Source organism: Salarias fasciatus, chromosome 15 (genome assembly GCF_902148845.1).
Source record: "Salarias fasciatus chromosome 15, fSalaFa1.1, whole genome shotgun sequence".
NCBI lineage: Eukaryota > Metazoa > Chordata > Actinopteri > Blenniiformes > Blenniidae > Salarias > Salarias fasciatus.
Genome location: NC_043759.1, coordinates 12,343,780 through 12,355,178, shown reverse-complemented (window position 1 = coordinate 12,355,178; position 11,399 = coordinate 12,343,780). Strand labels below are relative to the sequence as shown.

The following is an 11,399-nucleotide window of genomic DNA, read 5'->3' as shown; positions in this document are numbered from 1 at the left end:
GCATGTCTGAAGAAGAAGGTCAGACTTGGGACTACTTTAAGTACTTTAAATCTTTCCTGTAATCTCTTCTGGCTCACCCTTGTATGACTAGCTACACATTTCATCAATACGGTGACGCTGTGGTCAAATTATGAGTGCTTGATGTAACATATCAGCCATATCAACAGACTAAAAATACACCTCAAAAGTGTTCCAGGAGGAAAGTAATTAAACTAGTATGGACAAATATATTGGATTGACTTATCCAGTCACAAGCTATGTGTGTTTTTGTAGGGTAAGTTGTCGGTTTATGACTACCCTTTATTCAACATGTCACTAAATAACCATTATTTTTCATAAACTTAGCATTAGTGCACCTTACACTGAGCTATCTACGTTTGACAAATGAGGCCTCAGATTGTCCTGAGAAAGCTGACATGGCTGAGCATCTTGCAGGCTGCATTTCGAAAGTAAACTTTGTTGTCTGTCAGGTAAATGAGTTGTTCTTAGAGCAGTGTGTCTCCACAGAGCAGGACGATTGAGCTGCACAGGCTGAAGAAATCCACTGTTCCTTTCACCTCCTGACGATGTCTCATTCCTGCCTAGCAGTATTATATTTATACATGATCACGTCTTATTGTCTGTGTAATTGATATATTCAGGATGTTTGTGTTTCTTTTGTTCTTTTTTTTTGTTTTGTTTGTTTTTATTTTTTATTAAAAGGATAAATGTGCCATTGTGAATCACCTGTGCCACTCAGACACCCATGCATGAAAAGCACCACATGAAGAAGAGCTGGAGGAGAACAGCCTCCTCTCAGCCTCACAGGTTCACAGAAACTGGTGCTGTTTTTCTACAATTAACTCAGTTATTTTATTGTTGGATGGTTTCGTTGTTTTGAAGGCACTGTAACTGCTCAGTGGCTGTGCGTGTTTGTAGATTCTTGTTGTGTTGGACAGTGAACCTGTTGAATCTGTATGTGGCTGCTTGTTTCTTACCACAAGGATAACAGCAAAAGAATAAAATGAAGAAAAAGAATCTTAATTTTTTTTGTCTCACTTTTGTGTGTGAATTGTGCCCACTCATATTTTAGGGTTACAAAGGATTATATAATGACAAAGAATCCAGGACATGCAAAAAAACAAAACAAAAACAAACAACAACAAAAACATTGTGGTAATAAAAGTCTTCTTCCTGAGTGAAAAATGTTGATGTGAGATTCTCAGAAATCTGAACATGCACATAGATTGATATATTTTTTTTATCCTCTTTAACCAATACACGCATAAACACCTACAAACAATTTAGAGATAACTAGTCAAACTCAAACATGACTTTGGGCTGTGGGAGGAATGCAAACAAAAACCATGCAGACACAGGTAGAAAATGCAAACTCTGCATAGAAAGGTGCCTAGTAGACTTCAGCCACAACTATCCAAACTGAGTCAGGAGGACAGACCACAACACCGCTACGACGCCTCTATTCTGTCATGATATTTTGTCTTATATTAATGAACAAAGTTACAATTGCTTCACTTTCATCCCAATGGAAACTAGAAAAACTGTCATTGTTGCATCATTACTTAGACCAAACTACTGAAAATTTAAATAATAATCTTATTTGCATTTTGTAATTTCACACTCTATGAGAAAAGAAGGCCTTACTTTGTTACTTTAATACATTTTATAACAAAATAAGCAAGCTGGGTTATTAAATGAGGACTAAATGTGTTACTTCAGGAAAGAAAGTTACAAAAAATAATCCTTTATTTGGGAGGGGGATGCTAAATGCTCCTTTGTTACACTTCAGCTAAAACTATAGAGCTATTTTTTTATTTAACTCATATAAGCAAACAATCTTCCCCTTTTGTTATCAAAACTGGTACCTCTTCCTTTACTGTATATATTATAGATCTCACACGTTGATAATTTATGTTATAAAAACTGTACAAGGAGACGTTTTTACATATGTCTACCATCATCCAGTATAAATTATAATTTCACACTGTAGAAAATTGCAAATGTAACAAAAGAAGAAGACACTGTTGTCGAGGCGCTTTCACCTGGCTCCATCATGGCCGCCCACTGGACGCAGTTTCACTGAAACTCATGGTGAAAGCCTGCACTGAGTTGCGCATGCGCTGTACCAGCGGCTTATGTGGGAGCAGTCTCGCTCAGCTCGCTGAGGCGACAGTTGGGGTCGTAGCAACGAAACAACAGCACTCTGACTCTGTAAGTATTTCTTTCTCAACCTCTCAGAAAATACTTCTCTGTGGGACTTAAATTTCATATTTCACCTCACATTTCATTCACGTCGCGGTTTAGCACTTGAAGCGTCCCGTCAGTGTCGGTCTTCCTTTCATTGGTAATGTGCGTGTGTATTATCCGAAAGGCCTCCAGAGGGGGGTAACGTAAGGATAAAAAGTCTCGTTTTCACTCAGACTCGGGAGAATTTTCAGTTTTGCCGATATATCTACGGGGGAATTGAATAATCTGGAAATCCTCTGGATTCAGTAGCAGCAGCCAAACGCCCTCTGAGCTTGACCATTCGCGCTGTAAGTAGTTAGCCTGGTGCTAGCTGGCCGGTCACGGTGGTAACAGTGCCCACCGCGCAGTCAGACTGCTCCGACCGTCAAACAAGAGCCGTGAGCCGGAGCGGTACCGGCTGCAACGTCCAATGCGCACCGAGCGGCCACATAACGGGATCATCACAGCCAGGAGAAAGCCACACTTCACATTTTTCTCTGGGTCTCAACACCAGCCGTGCTAATAACTCCTGTTTGTTGTCCCTGACACAGCTTTGTTTTCCTTTCCACCAAACACTGCCACTTCTCCGTGTTGTTCAATGTAATTACTGAAAGTTCGCTGTTGTTTGTCATTTTTTGCGCTGTATTCTGTGAAAAATAATAGAAATTGATACTGTGGCTCTATAATATCTATAAAGAGACAGTGCTTTGGTTACTTTATCGTTACTGAAGTCAGAACTGTCTGCTTTAGGTCTGTTTTAAAGATAGTAAACATATTTTTGTTTGCTGTTTTTAAGTCTTTACAACAGGATGGTATTTTGTGTCTCCTTGTGTCTTCTAAAAAGAAATGGCTACTTTTGCCATACAAATTAATATTCTCTATTATAATTTATTGAGTTACAAATGGTCTGCATTCTGTTAATTTTATGCAAAAATTACCAAAGTTTCAGTTTGCTACTAATTGTCAGAAATCTTTCCAAGCCTCATTCCTGAAGCATAAGCAAATAATACTGCATTCCCCTTGATGATGCATTTTCCTTCTTGTCTGTTAATTGGTTTTAGATAATTTCATATCACTACTTCTGTCCATATTTTTTTCCTTGTGTGCATTTTTACAGATGTCCTACTGTCTCATTATCAGTGCCTTGAGGGCTGGGAGCTTTCCTTTTAAAATGTAATTTAGTCACAGTAACAAGTTGCCTATTAGAAATATAAGAAGTCACATTGTTATATTAAATTAAATCAATTAAAAGGTTTTAGTGTTTTCAGTTACATATGGCTTCTTTGATAAAATTAACAATCAACTAACCTGTCAGTTGTGGCTTATTCAGATGTTTCTATGGATTAAATTGCAGGTCACAGAGATAAAGCACTGTGATGTATGTGATTTCCCTTTGGTTATAATGTAAAATATAAAAACTGACTTTAGTTACAGGTTTGTCAAATGTCATCTTCCAAATCAGATTTTTTTTCAGCACACAAGTAGGGATGGGAATCAAAAGCAGGTTCGTGTTGAGAACGGGTTCCCAGTGTTTCAGTTCCTTGAACACTTTTTTGACAGATTTGTAAACACAAGTTATACAATGTGCTTGGCGATGTCATTCACCAGTGCAGCCAGCAGGAAACATGGCGCCTAAGTGGCACAAACACTTGAAAGCTTAGTCACATTTCTCGATAAAGGATGACAGCAATACTTTAAAAGTGGATATTTCATCAAAGAGAGGAAATGCTACCAATATGTAGAAACATTTGCACACACAGCATGCAATAACTTTGACTGGATGTTGCATTTTCAATCCTCTCTGGAGTGAATCTCGACCCAAGAGCTGCAGCAACATAAACACGTAGTCTGATGTTAATATAGTATAACATAGCAGGTAACTAACACTGCCTATGATGTTTGCACCATTTGTGAAGCCTGCTATTAATAAATGTTAATGTTAAATGAATGCCTCCTCTGGCATTTTCCCATATGAGAACCGACAAGAGAATCATTAAAGCACTGAATTGTGAAGCAGAAGTGAAAATGGATTTGAAATCATAAAAATCTTATCAATTTCCATTGATGCACAGGAGAGGTTAACCTGATTGAAAGAAAACCTTGGAGTTTTTTTTGTACCCAAGAATGGCTTACAAAGTATTAAAAAAGAGACTGGATGATTACATATAATTTCCAGTGCAATTTAGAATGTTTGTCATTTAAAGCTGAAACCACAGTTACTTGTCAGTTGGCAAATTAATATTTTGCTTTGATCATATGGCATTAAAAAGTGAATATGTTTGGCAAAATAATGCAACTGATAGGGCAAATCCTTCTTTGGTGTGTGTCGTCAACATTTTAGTGTGCTAACAAACTTTAACGTAACCTGGTTACATGAAGTCCATTACTCCCTGAATCTGCTGATTTATAATAACCATATTAAATGCTGATCATTCTTTTTGAGAAACATTTCTTGGTGTGTGTATAGAGCCTTTTTTTTTCATAAATTTTGTTTTTACACGTAACAGCTGTTACTAATAGCTGAATAACAACATGCTCAACTGCTCACTCTGTATTCATCTGTTAAAAAGAGACAAGCAGTTAAAACGACGACCAGTTCACACAAAGATGTGATGTGACATAATCTGAGTTGTGACAATTTCTTAATAGTTATTGTAAGTGTTATATATTAAGCTGAAACCACAGAGGTGCTGTGCTTGATAGCGGATGCTCTGGAACAAAAATAATCATGAGATATAAGAATTGATGGAAATGATACAGCCCGCATTTAAAGACACTGAGAGTGGCAAAATGATTGATTTTTTTTTTTTTTTAGCTTAGGGATTTGTATTTTTTTCTTCGGTCAAATTGTAACTTGAAACAGTTTTGCCTGGTTTGTTTTCAGTCATTTTTCCTTTCTTTTTGTCTCCTGAACTCTGACCTGCTGCCAGCAGGTACAATGTAACGAAGGAGTAATGAAGTGAAGAGCAATCTGTCGTCAACACGATCTGGGGCAGTAGGGCTCCATTCGATTGGCCGAGAATGTTGAGATGCAGAGAATTAACACATTTGATGGTTGTTTTATGATCTGGAGTGACTGTTGTAAAATAAACACGAGGAGGCTTTTTAAATTAGGGAAGTTTAGGTTCAGTTATGCAGCTTATCACAAAATCACTGACTGTCCTTAAAGTCAGTTGTCTGTACAGCATTTCCTCCTGAAATAATGACCACAAGTCTACTTTCATTACCGATTTATGTCACAAATAATGGGAAATGATCAAAACACTGAATTGTCACTTTTGATTGATGCACTAAACTACTGAAATGTTGCTGGAATTTGTACAGCTGAGTTTTGCAGACATTTATCAATCAAAATTAAATCAGCATACTAGTTGCGCATTTGTAATTCACAGAGGAGTCTTAAATATTTCAGTGATTATCTGCCAGGTTTTCAGGCCTCTGAAGCTGTGCAGGCAGGAAGTGATTGCTGAGCACAGCGTCCTGTACTTTGTTTACTTTAGAGGCCATTGGTTCACAGGAAATGCTGCATCATTGTTGGGCCTTTCCTTGTCTCGCTCTTTGCTACATTAGGCTTCATGCCTGTCCGACACACCTACAACTGATCTGTGATGAGTTACAGCATGTTGAACCTGGACTAATGGGATTATTGAGGCACAGATTAGTGACCGCCTGAGTGAACTAGTGACCGGCTGCTAGTTTTCCTGTGACATGACGCTTTGTGGCCTTGCGGAGGCACTCTTGAATAAAACTGCCCCAATGAAACAATGAAAATCAGCTGATGGGTTAAATAACACAAAGCAAATTGTCAACAATTTCAATAATTAAAGCGACACTAAGGAACTTTTCAACCTTAATAAAACATTTTAATATCTTTTGTGATGACACATCGACTTACAACGGGTTGAATGACCCCTCTGTCACGGGCTGAGGGCGTCAGTATTGCTTTTACTTGGACTAAGAAACTGTGAGGAGGGTGGTAGGAACCCAGCACACGGCATGCGTCACATTATGATATAATATTGTTTAGCCACCATTAGATTCATTACCTCGTCGCTATCCGTCCTTCACACAGCCACTGGAAACAAATGTAGGCGAGTTCAGTCTGACAGCATGCCACCGGGAGCAGCATTTTACGAAGTCACGCACTAGTCCTCATGGGAACTGTAGTATTCCTTTAGGCAAAACACTACCGCTTTTGTCCACTGGCGCCGCCAAAATCAACGGAAACTGAAAGTTCCTTAGTGTTACTTTAAATCATTATTTATTTATTCAGACTAAATATCTTTTGAACTTTGCTCCTTTGATGGTGTGATTTAAGGGTTGTGACTGATGAAAGGCTTTATGGTTTTGTGCTATTAATCCATGATTATCTTTTCAGTGCAGTATGAATGATAACAAGATTTTATTGATTTCTGTCTCCAGATCTTTTTCATAAGGAGGTCAAGCACAACACAGTTCTCAACAGTACACGCCAGCGTACACCCAGCACAGGTGAGTGACTAAACCTCTCTCTAGCTCACCTTCCCTAAAGTATTCGCATTATTACTGTTGTTATTATTACTCCATTACAAGATATTCACTGTAATAAATTCAAAGTATCTCATTCAGTTACTGCAAACCGTATGTTGTGTAAAATAGGAGGATGGCGGTGAATGTCTACTCCACCTCGATGACCAATGAGAACCTGAGTCGTCATGACATGTTGGCGTGGGTCAACGACTCTCTACAGCTCACATACACCAAGATCGAGCAGCTTTGTACAGGTACGCAACCACTGAGCTTGCTTGATGCAGGGTCTCCAAATAAATGCAAAAATGTTTTATATGTTTTTAATCTGTGGTGATTTTTCTTTCTTCAAGGTGCTGCTTACTGCCAGTTCATGGATATGCTGTTTCCAGGGTGCATACTGTTGAAGAAAGTAAAGTTCAATGCAAAACTGGAGCATGAATACATCCACAATTTCAAGGTCTTACAGGCTGCATTCAAGAGAATGAGTGTAGACAAGGTGAGTGTGTACACACACACGCTCAATATTTCGCTCATCATTCGTAATTTCTGTCCTTGAGTTCTGTTTTAAAACAGTAAAAGTTTTACAGATCAGTGAGAAAGATTAATTGTTTTTCTGATTCAAAGAATTTTCTTTGGATTGTAGATCAGGGACATGTGGTTTGTGGGTTCAAATTCCTCAGTCGACAGGTTCTCTCTGCGGGCCCCTGAGCAAGTTTTTAACCCACAGCTGCTCAGATTGTGTCACGGAGGGCATCTGGTGTAAAACTTGAGCCTAATCAAACATGGGGGTCTCATCCGCTGTGGCGACCCCCCAGAGGGACCATCTGAGACGTACTGCTCTATATTTGGCTGTTAATATCTAATTCCTTCCTTTTTTGAGACTCTAGCCGTGACCTAAATCCACTGTTAGGAAATGAGTCATTGTGTGCTCACAACTGTCCTCGAACACCAAACACCACCCAAAGCCATAAATTACAAATGAAACAGACAAGACAGTGCTAAAGAATCTGCTAATGCTTAAACAGACACACACTCACACACACTTCTTTTTACATTCTCAGACAAGAGCAGCGCTCTATGACAGACACACTGATAACCACAAGCACTATAAGATTAAAAATTGTAGTCCTAAATCATTAGTCAAGCTCAGATTTCATTCACATTTTGGACAAATTTGGACCCTTTTAGCCACATTTCTTGCCACTGTACACATAAAACGTAACATATTTAAGTCAGTATTTAAATTATATCTTATTGACAAAACTGGCATCTTGTTGTCAGGACAATATTATTTTGATCAAATGTAAAGACAATCTCAAACAATCTGATATGGCACACTCCTGGAATCCACTACCGGTGGGAAAAAAAAATCATGTTGTTATTATAGAAAGTACAAGTGTTTTGAACTGTTTTTCAAAATACTCCTCTGTTTGTGTTTACCTTCAGTAAGAGAAGGTATGAGAAGTGTTAGAATATTGAGCCAATAACAGACCAGCTAATCATCATGTTATTTCCAAACTTGCTTTGATTTTCTAAATTCATTTATTAACTGCAAGCTTGAATCTCAGATTCAGAGGCTACTGCAAATTTCTCTCTTTTTTTTTAACTCAAGTTTTTACTTGGTACATGAAAATAATACAGTGATGCAATAACTAGCAGAGCTTTTATACATGAATGAAAAATATCAATAATACTACAAGGTGTGAAAGTTCTTAGAAAGAAAAGAAAAATGAACATTGTAAATAAGATAAACTAAATAAGATACCAGAGCTAATTTCTCTGTCCGTCACGTCTCCTTTTTCCTTTCAGATCATCCCTGTGGAGAAGTTGGTAAAGGGGAAGTTCCAAGACAACTTTGAGTTCCTTCAGTGGTTTAAGAAGTTTTTCGACGCTAACTACGATGGGAAAGAGTACGACCCCCTGCTGTCACGGCAAGGCCAGGAAGGAACGCCTCCTCCGCCTCAACTAGGTACAGCACTCGTACATCACTTGGGTTCACACAGACAACGTCTGTCTCATCATGCCGTTGCTCACGCTTCCTCATACGACTACATCCCCACCTCTAACTCAGGTGAATCCATTCATCACAAACCTAAAAGACCCTCTCACCCAGGTAACACCCCCCCCCCCTGTTGAGCATGAGTGTGTTTTCCTGCCTCCATTAATACTGCAAGTCACTTCCTGCTTTGATCTGCTCAGAGTTATTACTGTGTTCTGATTGTTTTTTTGTGTGCAGTTCCAAATTTCAACTAATTTTTGAAGTCCACTTGACATCTGTTGTTTGGAAGTTCTCACATTTTTAAAGACATCCCGCTTCCATGCTTAACGGTTAAAAACAGGCGTGCGTGTGTATGTATAAACACGAGTTGTGTTTTATTTTTTAAGCCCCCATGAGAACGTCACCAACAGCCCCGAAGAGTGTTCCCACCCCGCAGAGGCAGATCGCAACCCGCAGGAACCCGCCCATGACCCGTAACGGAGGAGATGCTGAGATCATCGAGCTCCACCAGCAGGTAGAACTCCTCTTTTCACTTTATTTTAACGTCTGTGGGCTCATGTGCAGCTCCCACATCAGGTTATTTGATTGAAGGTACCCGTCAGCTTCCATGAAGTTTATTCAGGAGTTTTCTTGAATTGCACTGTGACACTGACTTCACATTGAGATACTTCATGGCTCAGGCAGTGTTATGAATACAAATTGTGTCTTGTTAGGATTTTTGGGGGGGATGGGGTGGGGTGGGGGTGTAGAATAATGAGCTCACGGTCACTTTTCCTTTATCTGATGACAAAGCAGACTGCAGGGGACTGGACTGACTAAGCACATTCTCACCTTGATGCAACCTGTTTGTCATTAGAGCCAATGATAATGTAATGTATTCACATTTGTGTGGATGTCCTACAAGTACGAAGCAGTGGTTGGCCCTTTGCCATTTTTCTGCTGGTATACCTCTCTGCTGTGCAGCATGTTTGTCTTATTGTTTTCCTCCACTGTGCCCTTAGGTTCTGGATATGAAGCTGACTATAGACGGACTGGAAAAAGAGAGGGACTTCTACTTCGGAAAGCTCAGAGACATCGAGCTCATCTGCCAGGAGAATGAAAATGACAACAACCCAGTTCTCAGCAAAATAATCGACATACTGTACGCTACAGAGGTAAACACCATGCAGACTGTAAACACTGTCAGTGTGCAGTTACATGCTGTGAAATGAGCGTGTTCAGCTGCTTATGAATCACTTTATTCCTTTAGTAATTCACCTGTGAGATGTCTGAGCAGCTACAACTCTGAATGCTGTCAGAACACATGGACGGAGCTCTTATTGCATTTCCACAAATAAACTAATGCACACAATAGAGAAGCAGGATTATGACCAACAGGTTTATCTGGTAGGACAGCATTTTTAAAGCATCACTTATGCTACCTGTGGCAAAGAGACGGGGTTGTTTTGTCAGTTCGCAGCAATGTATTTAAGTAGCATTTAAACAATAAATCTAGCAGCAAATGCATAATCAAGACAAATGTAAAATAGACAAATTCAGGAGTTTTTTCTGTGTCTTATTTGAAGAGATTTGTATTAAAAGTCCAGTTTGAAAACACTGACATTAAGTGTGTTTGCAGGAGGGCTTCGCACCACCAGAGGATGATGACATTGACGAAGGAGCGCGGGGAGACTCCGAGGAGTTCTGAACTCATCCTCATGTCTTCGTCACCTCCATCACCCTTCCTCCATCTTTCATTCCTTGATCTGACCCTTAATGTCATGTTTGACCCCATTTTGTTTTCCCTCCTTATTTTGATTTTTACAAAAGTTTCTTTACTCCGCCCGTCTGGGGGAGGACAGCCTAGCTTCCCAAACTCTTACTAGCAAACGGACACTTAACCCAGACCTGTGTGGACTTTTGGCCTGGCAGCCTGGATTGTTTTACTAGACTTATTCTAACCTGTTAGCAGATGGGACGGCAGCTCCGCTGGTCTGTTCGTGGTTTAAGGTTGACAGCAATGAGATTACAGGGTCGCAGCACTGACGCCAACAGTGCTATGAATCTGTCTGTCTGAGGAGGGCAGGGCACTTTCTCTCTCTCTCACCATGCACTCTGACTGGTGACCACACAGAGAAGCACACACAAGCATCTGGGTTCTTTCCAGAGTTTAGTTGTGAAACCACAGAAAGTTTTCTACATTGTGATCAATTTTACGATGTGTCGGCTGGAAATTTTAGAAGGGGAGATTATAAAAGCTGCCTGGAAGAGAGGTCTGCACATGGATATATTTTTTGATTCATATTACATATGATGACACTTGAACATTTAGCCCGCAGACATATCACAGACTTTGAACTGCTCACTTGTAGATGCATAAAAAAGTCATCGCTCTGAGGTAAAACCATCACAGATATGTTCTTATTCATCACTCCAGAGGTTGTACTTCTGATAGCTTGTTTAGGAAACAGCATGGGGTATTTATGTTTTTATTTATTTATCTTTTTTTTTTAATCTGCTCTATACAGTTTCTGAAAAAAAAAGTGGTTTTAGATTTGGGGAAATTAAAGGTCTTGCACTAAATGTAGCAAAATAAACCGACTGAAATGATTTAAAATGCCAACATGCAGTGGCTGGCTACAGCCGGGAAGATACAAGAAGATGCAATTTTATATTTTTTAGATTT

The 11,399-nt window shown here is 39.4% G+C and overlaps 1 protein-coding gene across 2 annotated transcripts; it reads left to right on the top strand.

Annotated features, from left to right (window-relative positions):
* The first annotated feature begins 2,122 nt into the window (after positions 1 to 2,122).
* LOC115401770 (microtubule-associated protein RP/EB family member 3-like) lies at positions 2,123 to 11,247 on the top strand. Of its 2 annotated transcripts, XM_030110094.1 has the most exons (9): positions 2,123 to 2,211; positions 6,649 to 6,717; positions 6,865 to 6,989; positions 7,086 to 7,231; positions 8,545 to 8,704; positions 8,807 to 8,848; positions 9,121 to 9,248; positions 9,736 to 9,888; positions 10,353 to 11,247. In XM_030110094.1, the coding sequence occupies exons 3-9, from the start codon at positions 6,869 to 6,871 to the stop codon at positions 10,419 to 10,421; spliced, it is 819 nt and encodes a 272-aa protein (XP_029965954.1). In that variant the 5' UTR covers positions 2,123 to 2,211; positions 6,649 to 6,717; positions 6,865 to 6,868; the 3' UTR covers positions 10,422 to 11,247. The 2 variants fall into 2 exon arrangements, with proteins under 2 accessions (XP_029965954.1, XP_029965955.1); XM_030110095.1 differs by lacking the exons at positions 2,123 to 2,211; positions 6,649 to 6,717; positions 8,807 to 8,848 and having other exon boundaries at positions 6,869 to 6,989.
* Positions 11,248 to 11,399: the final 152 nt, after the last annotated feature.